This window comes from Gossypium hirsutum, chromosome D04, assembly GCF_007990345.1.
Source record: "Gossypium hirsutum isolate 1008001.06 chromosome D04, Gossypium_hirsutum_v2.1, whole genome shotgun sequence".
Lineage (NCBI taxonomy): Eukaryota > Viridiplantae > Streptophyta > Magnoliopsida > Malvales > Malvaceae > Gossypium > Gossypium hirsutum.
The window spans coordinates 3,986,730-4,000,661 of NC_053440.1; the positions used below are offsets into that span (position 1 = coordinate 3,986,730).

Genomic DNA, 13,932 nt, shown 5'->3' on the forward strand with positions numbered 1-13,932 from the left:
ATGTCACGCCAACAACTTTTTCCAACTCAAATTAAAAGGATTAAAACAATTTCCACCTTATATTTAATTTTGTTGACGTGATTTTTTCCCTCCCTCTCACCGTGTCTCTTCACTGTTAGAAGAAGATGATCTAGGGTTTTGGTGATTTTCCTGATTCTTTCCTTTCTTCATCTCTTCACTGTCAGAAAAAAATAATTTAGGGTGTTGGGCACTTCAAAATCAACAATGGGGATTGCAGAATTAGGTTCGTTCTTATTTCTAATGATTAAAATCAATGGTTTTCCATCTTTTCATTCAACTATGAAATAGTTATTCAATTTAGTTCATAACAATTTTTTACTTTTTTATTTACTAGAAAAAAAAGCAAAATTGAAGTAAAAATATGAGGATTGAGGAGTAGCCCTTTTGAAATTTCTGTCAATACATATGCAGTTTCAGAGAGAAAAGACCTGAAATGAAAAGAAAAGGAAAATTGAAAAAAAAATTAAATATGACGTGGAAATTGTTTTAATCTCTTTAATAGATGCAACAAATTAATTATAATGAAAGAATTTTTGTTAATTTAAAGGTTTTTTTTAAATAAAAAAAATTAAAGGGTAATTTAGAAAAATAAGAAAGAAGTGTAGTTAAAGTGTTGATTGGGACCAGAATCATTGTTATCCAATTATTTGCTCTTTCCAGCTAGCATGCAAGCATGAAACTCGTGATTTTGGCTCTTCAGTATAACACAAGTCACCAGGTTTTCTGTTATGTTATTATTTATTTGTGTTAACTTATAAATTTTTATAAATTTTATATATTTAGAATTTAGTTTTTTTTTTTAATTTTCATGATATTGTACTTTACTTTTCTAGATTTAAAAATTAAAGTTCAATGTCGATTGAGCCCTAGTTTAATTGGTACGAGTATTGTTGTCAATAAAGGAGTATATGGGTTCAAATGCGCTAAAGTGCATTATGCTCCTATTTATGGTTTGGGAAGAGAATATGGGTAGTTTTAGACATTGTGTCAAAAAGAACAGATATGATTTGAACCTAAAATGAGATTACAAAATAAAAAATAAAAATTCAAGTCCATTACTATTGTTACAATTCTTCTATTGAAATTCCTGGTGCGATATTTTGAATTAATTAAAAAAAATTACTTGATAGTCATGAAAATACTGATTAAGATTTTTTTTTCTTAAAAACAATTATTCAAAATTATCATGATAAAATATTTTTTTGTTGTTGGAATAGTTTTCTTAAGAAAAATTTACTATTTAGACTAATTAATGACATGATAAAAGTAGAACCAAGTTATATCAAAATTAAAGTATATAGATAAAATCTCAAGTTTCAGCATTGTCTAGGGGTCAAAATTGAAATTTGATCATTGTTTTATAATGTAAAAAAAGTGACACAAACCTAAAAGAAATGGGAAATCATTTGTCAGTAGGGGTGAACGTTCAATCAAATCGAGCCAAATCGAGTAAAAAAGTTTCGAGTTAGTCGAATTGATGAGTCTTATTTTATCATCTTAACTCTACTTGAAAATTTTCTAATCGAGCCAAGTGAAATGAAATTCTAGTTGAGTCGAATAAGTTTGTTCGATTTAAATTTAAAAAAATTAAACCGACCATATTGTAATCTTATTGACAATATAACTAAATTTTGAGTTTTAAAAAACTTAAATATCACATATATATATACTCATTTCATAATTTACATGTTAAGTCCTCAAATTTATTATTTTGAAATTTAAAAAATTATAATTTAGCATTGTTATATATTTTAAAAAAATAATTTTTTTAATTTGTGAAGTTTGTATATATTTTTATAAAATTTTAAATTTTAGAAGATTATTTGAATTTTTAAAGTTTTTGAGAATGACCGACATACACATTTTGAAAACGGTCAATGATCTAAGGGGTATTTACATCAACTTGTTATTTGATTTATTTAAATTATTCGAATTATTCAAGTTGTAAAATTCAATTCGACTCAAACTCGAAAGCTCAAATTACTTATTCGGGTTGATTCAAAAAAAATCAAATAACTCAATTCAATTAATTCGAAATTAAAAAAAGAATGAGTTTTTGAATCGAATTAAGTTTTTCCCACCCCTACCCATCAATCTACAGGACTCTTAAAATATTCAAATTATACATAACCACCTAATGTTTTAATTGAGAAGTTAACGATACGAACTATTTGGGCTAGTTAATAGCATTATAAATTATACTATAATTAAATCTCAAATTTAGACATATTAGAAGGACCAAAACTAAAATTTAACCATATTCCTAAATGTAAAAAAAAAAGAAAAAGAAAAAAAAGGAAAGAAAGCATAGTGAGGTGCCACATGTCAACTAAAGAAAAATGTCATTCCTTTTATATATAAGTAAATAGATATTAAGATTTGAGTTGTGAGTATGAAATTGTAACTGAAAAAAAAGGAAATTGTAAATGTTGATCTCTTAATACATATTAAAAAATAATATTAGTATAAATAATATATGTTCGTGCAATTACAATTAACATTAATTCAATATAAAACACAATTAAATTGAAAATTAGAATAAATTCGGACAAAATTCATATTCAGTGAGATTGAAATCTAAATAAACGGGGATAGAACCCACATATGGTATTAGCACATGATGGGAGTTGAGTAGAGGTTCTCATGGGCCGGGCCTAGAAAAAATTTTTGGCCCGTGTCCTAGGCCCGGGCCCAAAATATGGGCCTAAAATTTTGTTTAGGCCCGACCCAGGAAAAAATTCCTAAGCCCGAGCCTCATTTTTTTGTCCAAACCCATATTTCGAGCCTATATTTTTACCCAAACCTTCCCATATTTCAAGCGGACCGTCGGGCCGGACCGGGCCACCCGGCCCATGAGCACCTCTAGAGATGAGTACTCAAAGTCTGAATGGATGAGAGTGAACAGTTTTTTTAGTGATTAGTTTAATGGGTTGTTTTTTTGGTTTAATTAATACATATTCTATATTTATTCTATAATCGATGAAAATTATTTTTGGTAGAGTTCGTGGTTACCCCAAATTAAGAATGTTATCTATAGGGTTTGAATTTGAAATTTTTTTAAAGAGTGCAATATGCTTTATCACCTCACTCGGTACTTGTCGGTTAAATAAGTAGTTTTAGAATAGAAAAAATTATAATAATAAAAATGGCACAATTATTCTTACCTTCTTTTTATTTTAATTTAGTGATTTAATTTTTTTTATACTTATATATAGTTTAAATAAAAAAGCTATTTAAATATATACTCGAACTCCACTTGTAAACTTAAAATATTCCACTATTAGTATACCAAATACTAAATCTTTAAATAAAAAAATGATTAAATTTGTCCTCTAAATTTAATTAAGTTCACTTTGGTATCTGTATTCTTTTGTTCAGTTTGACACTTGAACTTAGCAATTAAGTCCATTTTAACCTTTAAACTTGGATTTCATCCGAATTTGATGACACGACACTATCTCAAAGTGCCACATCATCAAACGTTTATCTTTTCCAAATATAAAGATCAAAATGAATTTGAAATTTTGTTTAATAAGATGGGGAGTTGGTAGGATAAAAATGGTCCTGGTTTCGAGGTGTGAAGCAAGAATATGATGCAAAAGTTTTAAAAGTAAATAATTAACATAAAAGCAAAAGAAAGGGAAAAAAGAGCAATATCTCAAGTTCCAAGTTTTAATTTCATCAATGTTACAAGTTCTTGATCCGACTCAAAGAATAATCAACTTTATCTTTGATATATATATATATATATGCTTTTCGTATGAACTTAATTTGCTTGACCAAAAATATTCCTTCAAATAAACCAATATCTTTACTCATCAAATATAATATGGGTAGAAGTCATTTGTTTGTACAAATATAATTTTTGCAGTCCTTTTTGAATTTTAAAATTTTAGTTCTGATTAAAACAATAATGGTTAAATTTGTTTAATTAAATTCAATCAGACCCGATCTTGGACTGCTTGAGAGTGTAATCGCCTATGACCTAAGGTTGGAAAGGGCTTAAAAAATATATTTTTTAAAAAATATTTAATGCGAGGGAAAATAATTTCAGACTAAAACTAATTAATTATATGCCCATGACTTTCAATTTTTCACCATAAATGCTTTATCTACTGCGGCCCTAAAAAATTTCCAAGTTTTATTGTATTATATTTTATAACTTTTTTAAAAAGAGCCCAATTTATTGTTTCACCTAATGCCCCAAAAATATAAAAAAAAACGGACCTGAATTTAATTACTAGTCATGTACTATGAGTATGTTTATAGATTTAATCCATATTCTCTGATTAGATCATTCTATGTTCCTATACTCTTGAAATTTCAGTCTTGATGCAAATGGAAGTCACTAATCCATTAACTTAATTTTTAGTGAGTCATATGTGAAAATAATAAGCCAACATGATATTACACATATAATAATATGTTTGTTGTATCATATTTTGGAAATAGAATAATTTAACGAATTTAACGGTTATCGTTTAGTGAGAATAGAAATTTTCGAAAAATACAAGTATTAATTGCATAATTGAATTTAAAATCTAAAAACCGAAAAATTAAGTATTAAATGTAGGAAAAGTATAGTTGTTGGAGCATGTTTTAAGCATACAATTTTCTAAAGAATATGAAAGCTAACTTTTTCTTTAAATGATGATGATGATGATGTCACATAACTGACATGATTGGTCAAATATGGTATATAATAGTCCGAATGCATCTGCCACTTGAATCTTGACCTACCACCTTCCCCTTCCTAGCTACCAATGGCAGCTGAAACTAAAACTCCCCCTGCTTCTCGTTACTACTCCTTCGACAAGTCATCACAACAGATTCAGATGACTAATAAAACTAATTCCTTTCAAACTCTTGAACCTGATGTTGGCCAACATCTAGTCGACCTCATCCAAAGCATTTTCCAAGTTGTTGTTGCTTCCAAGGTTACTTGCTTTATAAAATTTCATTAATTTGCCTTATTTTACTTTGCTCTACTTCTCCAAAAATAAGTTTGTTCAGCAAGTAATTAGCTCGGTTGGTTGAGCACTCAGCCTGATCCAACATCTAGTCAAGCTTATTAAGTCAAAATGGGTTGTCTTTGTTGGTAACTCAACTTAAACGCTTTTTATTTGCTGTAGGATATTGATCAATCTGCAGAGTTAAACAAGATGATCAGCAGCCTGGAGACATTTCAAGGCATGCGCCAAGTATTGAATGATATCCGAGATATCTCCTGTGAGGTTGTTGTCTCAAAATTTATTCTTACACCAACCACTGCATGCATGTTTTGATTAATTTATGAATGTGCTAATCAAACGCATTGTACTTGCACCATTGTAGATGTCATGCAATCTTTTAGCAGCAGGAAGCGGGAATGTGGAGAAAACCAGAACAGCAGTGCTGGAAAGGCTTCGCAGTTATTCATGGAGCGCCAAAGTGGTGATAGCCATCGCAGCTTTTGCTTCCAGTATCGGGGAGTTGTCGATGCTGGTGAAGCATCGTGATGACGAGCCGATGGCTAAGTTTTTAGTTAATATCCTGAAAGGCTACTCGCCCAAACTCGATTTGAACGCTCTTGCGGAAGCAAAGCTTATCGAGGGCATGTTGAAAGTGGTACGCACCAATTTGGACTTCTCCAACCGCCTAAAACAGGAATCCATGAAGGAGGCGATGCTGGAGCTTTACCTCAACGCTACAAAAAACATCTTCGACATTGTTTTACAAATTTCAACCGTTTTAAGCAGAAGGGAGTAAGCCCCTTCCATTCTCAACTCCAAACTTAATTAATTATTGGTGCTTCTCAATTTTGATTTTAGTAAATTAGTCCCTTTAAAAAAATCGGAGTAATTTAATACTTGTCAATTTCGAAAGTGAGCAACTAATGATAATTAATCACCGTCTTAATCTTTTTTTGTTAATTTTACATGAATTTGATTCATATAATAACAAATTTAACTCTTATAAGTTACAAATGTTGAGACTAAATTTGTTAAATTTTTAGAATAAAGATCAAATTTAAAAAAAATGTAAACTTCAAGTGATAAAATTATTATTATATCAATCAAAATGACTTATAATTAATGAAATACGTTAATACCGTGATTAATTGTCCCTAATTGCTCACTTTCAAAATTGACAGAAATTAAAATTATTTGTCTGAGAAACACCAATTTACTCGAAATTGATTAATTATTTATATGTTTATTTATTTCTACTTTTCATCTATTTTAGGGATGTTCATGTTGAATTAGAATCGCTTTCAAAACAGTTAACAGAAATAAATATTCAACTTCAAGATAACATGAAGTATTTTGGTAAGTTTTTTTTTTCCTCACCGAAGTTACAACTTACAATTATATTGATAATTACAATAAAAATCAATTATTATAAATATACAATTGAATAAATCATTTTTTGATATATTTTTGTACGATTTATATTTTAACAATTCAATCCACTAAATTTATCGATAATAAAAAAGATATTTGAAAATCATATTATATACTAAAACTTCAATAATGCACGGACCATAATGATGTCATATTTGTTATTTGCAATTTTACTATTTCAATCAAAGCTTTGTTTTGATTATTTTATATTTCATTGATGTTATTTTTAAACCAACACTTATGTTCTAAATGTGTGGTTTCTACTCGGACACGCATATCATCGAATTACTAATTATTATAATTTTATGCTTGACTGAATTGAGGTCACACAATAATCGGGTCACAACTTACTTCCGAAATTATTAAAAGGACATTTCTTTTACAAGCAACAAATATTATTTCATAAATTTTTATATTTTGATAAATTTAAAAAATACAATCATGAAATTTAAATTTTTTCAACGTCAATTTTTAATAAATTTATATAAGAAATTTTCTCATGGTGTCTGGTAATGGAGTAAATGTAATTTATATTTTACGTGTGATCACAGGCGCAGAGAGAATTTCTCCAAATTGGTATGAGGAAGTGTCCGAAATCAGTACCTCGGAACTGATAGCAAAAATCAAGAAATATATTGAGGTTGGTTCAAATTACACACACTTCCACTGCAGATTATTGTGGGATCCATTGTTTCAGAATCTGGGGTTTTGAGGTTTGATTTGTTTGGGGGTACAGGTACGGGATTCTGAAAAACTGAGAAACAAGCATGTGTTATTTCTGATATCGGATCTCAACATCTCTATAGAAGAAGTTAAGGTTCTCGAGAGATTGTACGAAAAGAATGAGGGCAAGTATGAAATCGTGTGGCTCCCAATCGTGGGCTCGTTGGCATACGATGAGAAAGCAGCGGCAAGGTTTTGGGAGCTGAGACAAATGACGAAATGGATTGGGGTTGAGCCATCCAGGATTGAAGATGAAGTCATTCAGTACATCAAGAGGGATTGGCACTTTATAAAGGAAGCGATTGCTGTGTCGGTGAATGAAGTTGGGGAAATAACATGCCTAAATGCTCTCCCTATGTTGTGGACATGGGGTAATCGGGCCTTCCCTTTCACTGATAAAATAACGCTGTGGAACGAATTGGACGAGCGAAATGGTTGGACTTGGAGGCTCGACTTGCTGTTTGATCAACTTATCCTTCCCGGTGACAGTGGCATAGACATACAATCATGGGTATTTTTTTTTCATCTCTAAATTTCTGTATTTATTTTTGGTTCAGTTTTTGAGGTGCTTAATGGCTACTCTGATTCATTAGACAAAGAGCGAGGGGACACTTGTATGCTTGTTTGGTGGTGGGGATATATCATGGAACCAGGAGTTCATCCAGAAAGTGAAATATGCTGCACGCAGTGCCGGTGTTACCTTAAAACTTGTGTACTTGGGAGTGGGGAAGAACAAAGGCAAAGGGCTAACGAGGAACCAGCTGGGTCGAGACGTTCTGGTTATTCAATCTGAATCACAGTGGCAGTTTTGGAGTCGACTGGAGAGCATATTGTACGCCAAAATCCGACTTGGCAAGAAGGATGAGGTAATGCAGGAGGCATTGAAAGTTGTTGGGTACGGCGGGAATGGGGAAGAATGGGCCATGTTCTCCATGGGAGAAGGTGCCATGGTCACAACCAGCGGAAAAACAGCTCTAACTATCATGGAAGACTACCAGATGTGGAGAAGCGACATGATCGGGGTTCGTTTCCTTGAAGGAATAAAAAAGTACAAGGAATTAATAACCAGGGATGTGCATAGCTGCATCAACCTTCACCTGCCGGTTATGGGTCAGATTCCAGGGATAATGATCTGCCCTGAGTGTTCCAAATTGATGGACGTGTTTTACACTTATCGCTGCTGTCCTGAGTAATTAGCAAATAATACACACACTATATATATATACAATGCATGTTTGAGCATTGAAAATAAGAAGAGGAAGTGTATTGCCCCTAAGGCTCTACCATGTTACTATGTTATTACTTAGCATATGCCATGGAATAATAATAATATCTGAGGCTCAGCCACTTATTCACCAACTCTGGCTGGTGAAGAAAGAGTCCAGGACTCGTTTGTGTTGTAATTATCTATCTATCAGCTGAAAACAATAAGAAATATCTTGTTTCTCTTCTTACAACTTGAAATACTAAAATACTAGAATGTGCCAACTTGTAGATACGTCCACCCAAACAGTAATTAAGCAACTCACGCAAGGAACTCCCCCAACAAGCTTAGGAGTGCACTGCATTGTTGCATGGCCCATATTCGTTTTTACGTTAGTAGATTTTCTTTTATATACAATACTAGGGACGAGGTAATACGGTTTGAATCCGTGTTAAATGAATGCTTAATAAAAATTTTAATTACCATTCCATTCAAATCAAGACAAATTAAACACATCAATTAGTGTATTCATATGTAAATATGAATTATATTTAGACACTAATTAGAGTAAAATTAAAATCTGTTATTAATTATCGTTTCAATTCTGTTATATTTATAATGCTATATATTTAAAAATAAAAATAATTTAAAAACATATGAAAAATATATTTTTCCCAAAAATTCAAAAAAAAAGTGTTATTTATTTAGAGTTATCCATAGGCCAAGCCGAGTTGGGTTACTGCCCAGGTAAAGAAAAAAAATTCAAAATTCAAACCCGTTATTGGTTCACCCCAATCAAAATGCTTATTTCAGTTTTCAAAATAATAAAATATTAAAAATTTATTTATATATTAATTTTTATAATAAAATTTAATTTTAAATATTTTTAATATTTAAATTAAATTTAGGTCGGCTCGCCCTAAGACATAAAAAAAAACTTTGTCCAAGCTCAATCCAAGTCAAGCCGATTCAAGGTTTGTATCATTATTTAGAAAATATTTTATACTAATATTTTACATGTTTTATAATTAAATTTATATAAAATAGTTTTGATATATAATTAATCTAAATGAAAATTAAAAAAATATTCAAATTTGTTTTAATATGGACGAAATGAATAGTTCAAAGTTCGGAATTACCATTCATGGAATAAATTAAAAGACATGTCCATGGGTCAGGCAACTTGCACATCCTGGTCCAAGCTCAATTTATATAATAAAAATATTTTTAAATTAAATTAAATTATAAAATAATAATATAAAATATATTTTTAATATTTTATTATTTTTGAATAATAAAATGAACTTTTTAAATAGGTGGGACCAAACATAACCTGGACTTGAAATCTTTTTTGGACCCAAGCCACAGCCCAACATTAATAGGTCTAAGTAAATAACGTTTTTTTTATTTTTTAAAATTTTTAAAGAGTTTTAATTTTTCACAATTTTTTAAATATTTTCTAATATTTTTATTGAAAATAAAAAAAATTTAATTTTTGAAGCATTTTTTTAATTGTTTATAAACAAAAGAGAGTAAGGACCAAATTGACACACAATTATAAATAATGAGGGATAAAAGAGTTATTTACCTTTTATTATAACAACCAACTTAACAATTCTAACAACAAAATTGATGATGGAGGGATAAAGATTTTCAAATATAAAAAAAACATAGGGACTTAATAATATCTCAAAACTAAAGTATATGGACTATATTTTAAATTTTAAAAAAGTATAGGAACCTTTGGCATATTTAAATTTATAGACAAAATAATAAAATTAGCCCTTAATTACTGTTTACATCTTTTGTTAATTTGGTTCTTATTCTTTTTTTTTTATAGCTAAATTTAACCATCAACATTTTAAAAAGAGTTGAATTAACAAACCAATCTTTCAGAAAGAGTCGAATTGTTGCTTTTTTTATGACAGTATTGATTATTAAATTTTTAAACATGGTAGCTTGCATGACAATCTATTGTGTCGTATAAATCAAATAGTGACATGTCAGCATGAAATACACATGGACTGCTATGCAGGTTGCCATGTAAAAATCATTAAAAAATTAATGCTTCAATTAGCATTTTCATTTAAAAAAGTGATTTAACTTTTTTTTGAAAGTTTAATAGTTAAATTTAATTAAAAAAATAAAGAACAAATTGACAAAAAAATATATGTGTTGAAGACTAAATTTATCATTACGCCAAATTTAAATAAGATAAAAGTACTTTTTAAGAATTCAAATTAATTAAAATAAAACAATTATTTAATTTCAATTTCAATTCAAAGACATTTCTTTAATATCTAAGCCTAAACGAAAAGCAAATTTATCGTATCTTTACCAACAATTGTTAGGTGCAATGGTAAAATATATTACACTCTCAAAAGATAACACATATTTAAACCTTAAGATGATATTATTAAAAATGATAACCATAAATACGAAACATAAATCATAAAACCGATATAAATAATACCAAAAAGAAATTCATATATATGACTCTTCCTTGGTCACACCTCACAATAAAAGAAAAAAGCTTGTCCAAATCCACTTATTACAACTTAATGACATATAACGTGTCACGTGTAGCTCATGCTAGTGTAATGGCTATATATGCCAATACACCTAACCAAACTTGGTGTAATAATTATTTGAAAAATGTATATACAAGGACATTTATTCTAAAATCTAACCAGCAATTCCACAGGAAACTAAAATTTTCCACTTCTACAGCTAAATCCATTTAAGATGCAGTCCATTGAGCACCACCCAAAGCTGTTCAAATCTTTTTCATTTATGATTTACACCAAAAAGAAAAACTACTTCAACTAAATAAATACTACTACTTTTCATCCCCCCAAAAAGAAAATCTACTCATCTTTCCTTACATAAGAAAAAGAAAGAAAGAAAACCAGTTGAAGAAACATGAAGTCTGCTTATGGGGTCCCTCTCTGTCTCCTCTTTCTGTTCTTTTCATCTTGTTTCTTCAATTACAATGAGGCTACAACTATGAGTCAAGTAAGTCAAAATCCTTGCTTCTCTCTTTGATTTTCACGTCAAAGATTTGAGTGTTTTCATTGTTTATGGATTTGAAGGTAAATGGGTCATCTGAAATGGTTCCAATTATGGAAGAAAAGATGGTGAAGATGATGATGTTGTTTAATGAAAGCAAAAGGAATTTAAGGAGATTTCAGATATGTGCGGTTTGTACTTGTTGTGGTGGAGCTAGAGGTGTTTGTTTGCCATCTCCTTGCTGCTATGCTATCAATTGCAACATTCCAAACAGACCTTTTGGTTTCTGCTCTTTCACTCCCAAGACCTGTAATTGCTTTGGCTGCCATCTCTAAATTCTTTCTGTTAGCTATCTCCGGTGGGATTTGTTCATTTTTTTCCAAGATATATGCTAAGCACTGTTTTATTATTTCTTTTTTTCAAAGATTTGTGATAAAATATTGCATGTTTTAATAATGAGAATATTATTTATGGTATAAATTAATGTTAGTGGTTAGTACGGTGGAAATGTTTGTTTGTATTCATCACAATGATTAATTATTTCATTATTCTTTTATTAATGGGTGAAATAATCAACTATGCAACTTGGAAGAGATTCATCTTGTTCCGATTTCAATTAATTCGAAATTTTTTTCACACAATTCGATTTCGCTCACCTCAATCCTATATATATAATCTATATACATTACAAATGCTTTAGCTTCATGTTCGTCAATATCTTGGCTAGGGACATAGCTTTTTTTTTTTTTTAGAGAGGCCGAAACTAAGTTACATATTTTTATAAGAATTTGTCGATACAAGTCTCAACAACGGATGAGCTAGAGAGGAGAAGGTGATGGTCCGAAAGAGGATCAGTTCACCAAAACAGCAAAGAGTCGGAGAAAGAAGTAGGTTGTGAAGGTTATGGAGGAATTGGTTGCAGGGATGAGTAATTGAGGATTGCTTCAGGGTAAGAATATCCTTTTCTTATTGCTTTGGAGGGTATTCATAGGGGAAGTCCTCTTGCATTGTAGTAGTGATGTGGCAAGGTAGTTATCATTATGGAGTATGTGAGGGATGTGTGCAATGAGACCCATTCTATTATGCTTTATGAGAGAGTACAAAGTTGTTATGCTCAAGTGAACCCTAATGATTTTTGAGAAAAGTGTTCACACTAAAAATTGTGTAGCCAAATCATGATGAGCAAGTAGCCTAATAAAAGGGGATGTAATCCTCTATTAGCGGGTGGTACATTCAGGAGATTGAGTAGCTAAGGACGACCTGATGGACGGAAGGTGGAGAACCATCTTCAAGCATGCTTTCTAAAAGTGTCACATGTGTAGTCCAAGTTGGGATATAACAGAATTAAAATGTAATTTTACCAATATATTACCTTATATCTTTATAGTTTCTAGAAAGATTAAATCAAATTTAATCATCTTTGAAAGACTAAACTATAATTTTACCATATACTTTTTAAAATTTTATAAATGTTGAAGGGGTTTAAAGAAAAAATTTCAATTTTAGGGACTACACTTCTAATAAGAGTAAATCATTGTTTATTTAGACACAAATAAAATACCTATGATTCAACACTAATAATGTATAATTAATTAATTTTTAAAAAAATAAAAATAAATGTATAAAATTTATAATTTTTTTTAAAAAAAATACTAAATATATGTTCTTCTCTTTTAGAATTTAATATTTTTTCTTAATTAAACTAAATTAAAATATATATTTTATTTTTCATGTGCAGATCACATTTGTAGAGAAGGTAGGATGAATCCTTTCTTCATTCGTCTCTCTCTCGATAAAAATCCAGAAAAATAAAATGAAAAGCCAATATAATTCAAATATAAATGGTTTAGGTGCATAGTTCCATTCAAATCAAAGCAGAAACAAACAAAGAGAAAACCCTAGATATTGGGGATCTAGGTCATTTGCGTATTTCATTCTCATTTGAGTGTTTGGGGATCTACGTCTGCTACTCAACAGCGCAGACTGCCTTCAACGGCTTGTGAACCAAACCATTCTCGTTGCTTTTCTCTGAGTTTGTTTTGTCAGCTTTTAATGTGCTCTATATTTGGGACCTCTTTCCATGAAAGAACGACAGGAACAAGGTTGAGAGAATGGAGAAGTGGTTGAAAAGAGATTTAAACGATGGGCTTGATGTCGAGAATAGTTTGTCTGTCATTTTTTGGGGTTTTTTAAAATTTTTCTGCAGATAACATGAAAATATGAGTTTTACAGATTACAAATATTCATAATTTTTTTAATTTAAAAAAGATAATATGCATTTAAATTGATCAAGAAAATTAAGATTCAAATTAAATTTATGAATTTTCAGCACCAAAAGTGAAAAAAAGTCATTAAGGCTTACTTTTTGGCAGTACAAAAATGTGTTTTCATTGGCAGAAACAGGGAAAAGGTATTTTAGATGAGAAAAGTGATATCAAAAGTAAAAGCTTTAAAGAGATGCTTTTTTGGGTTGACAAAAGCCATTTTCAATGTATAATTTGTATTTACTTTTTATGGCCATTAAATTATTCACATTCATTTTCAATCAAAAGGGCCTATTTCAGAGTTATAAGTGTGTAGTTCTGCTGACTC

General features: G+C 30.0%; 2 protein-coding genes across 2 annotated transcripts; both read left to right on the forward strand.

Moving 5' to 3' along the window:
- Window positions 1-4,740: 4,740 nt before the first annotated feature.
- Window positions 4,741-8,578, forward strand: LOC107959416 (protein SIEVE ELEMENT OCCLUSION B). The gene is made up of 7 exons (XM_016895476.2): window positions 4,741-4,958; window positions 5,154-5,255; window positions 5,356-5,765; window positions 6,247-6,329; window positions 6,956-7,044; window positions 7,141-7,638; window positions 7,721-8,578. Exons 1-7 carry the CDS (start codon window positions 4,785-4,787, stop codon window positions 8,318-8,320), a joined length of 1,956 nt encoding a protein of 651 aa, XP_016750965.1. The 5' UTR covers window positions 4,741-4,784; the 3' UTR covers window positions 8,321-8,578.
- A 2,460-nt stretch (window positions 8,579-11,038) lies between these two features.
- Window positions 11,039-11,778, forward strand: LOC107959417 (uncharacterized). The gene is made up of 2 exons (XM_016895477.2): window positions 11,039-11,346; window positions 11,424-11,778. Exons 1-2 carry the CDS (start codon window positions 11,254-11,256, stop codon window positions 11,673-11,675), a joined length of 345 nt encoding a protein of 114 aa, XP_016750966.1. The 5' UTR covers window positions 11,039-11,253; the 3' UTR covers window positions 11,676-11,778.
- Window positions 11,779-13,932: the final 2,154 nt, after the last annotated feature.

Bases quoted from the DNA above. Each gene is read 5' to 3' on its own strand.
- LOC107959417 (XM_016895477.2), top strand. From the start codon at position 11,254: ATGAAGTCTGCTTATGGGGTCCCTCTCTGTCTCCTCTTTCTGTTCTTT. The intron at 11,347-11,423 runs GTAAGTCAAAAT...ATGGATTTGAAG, and splicing joins AGGCTACAACTATGAGTCAA to GTAAATGGGTCATCTGAAAT.
- LOC107959416 (XM_016895476.2), top strand. From the start codon at position 4,785: ATGGCAGCTGAAACTAAAACTCCCCCTGCTTCTCGTTACTACTCCTTC. The intron at 6,330-6,955 runs GTAAGTTTTTTT...GTGTGATCACAG, and splicing joins AGATAACATGAAGTATTTTG to GCGCAGAGAGAATTTCTCCA. The intron at 7,639-7,720 runs GTATTTTTTTTT...CTGATTCATTAG, and splicing joins GCATAGACATACAATCATGG to ACAAAGAGCGAGGGGACACT.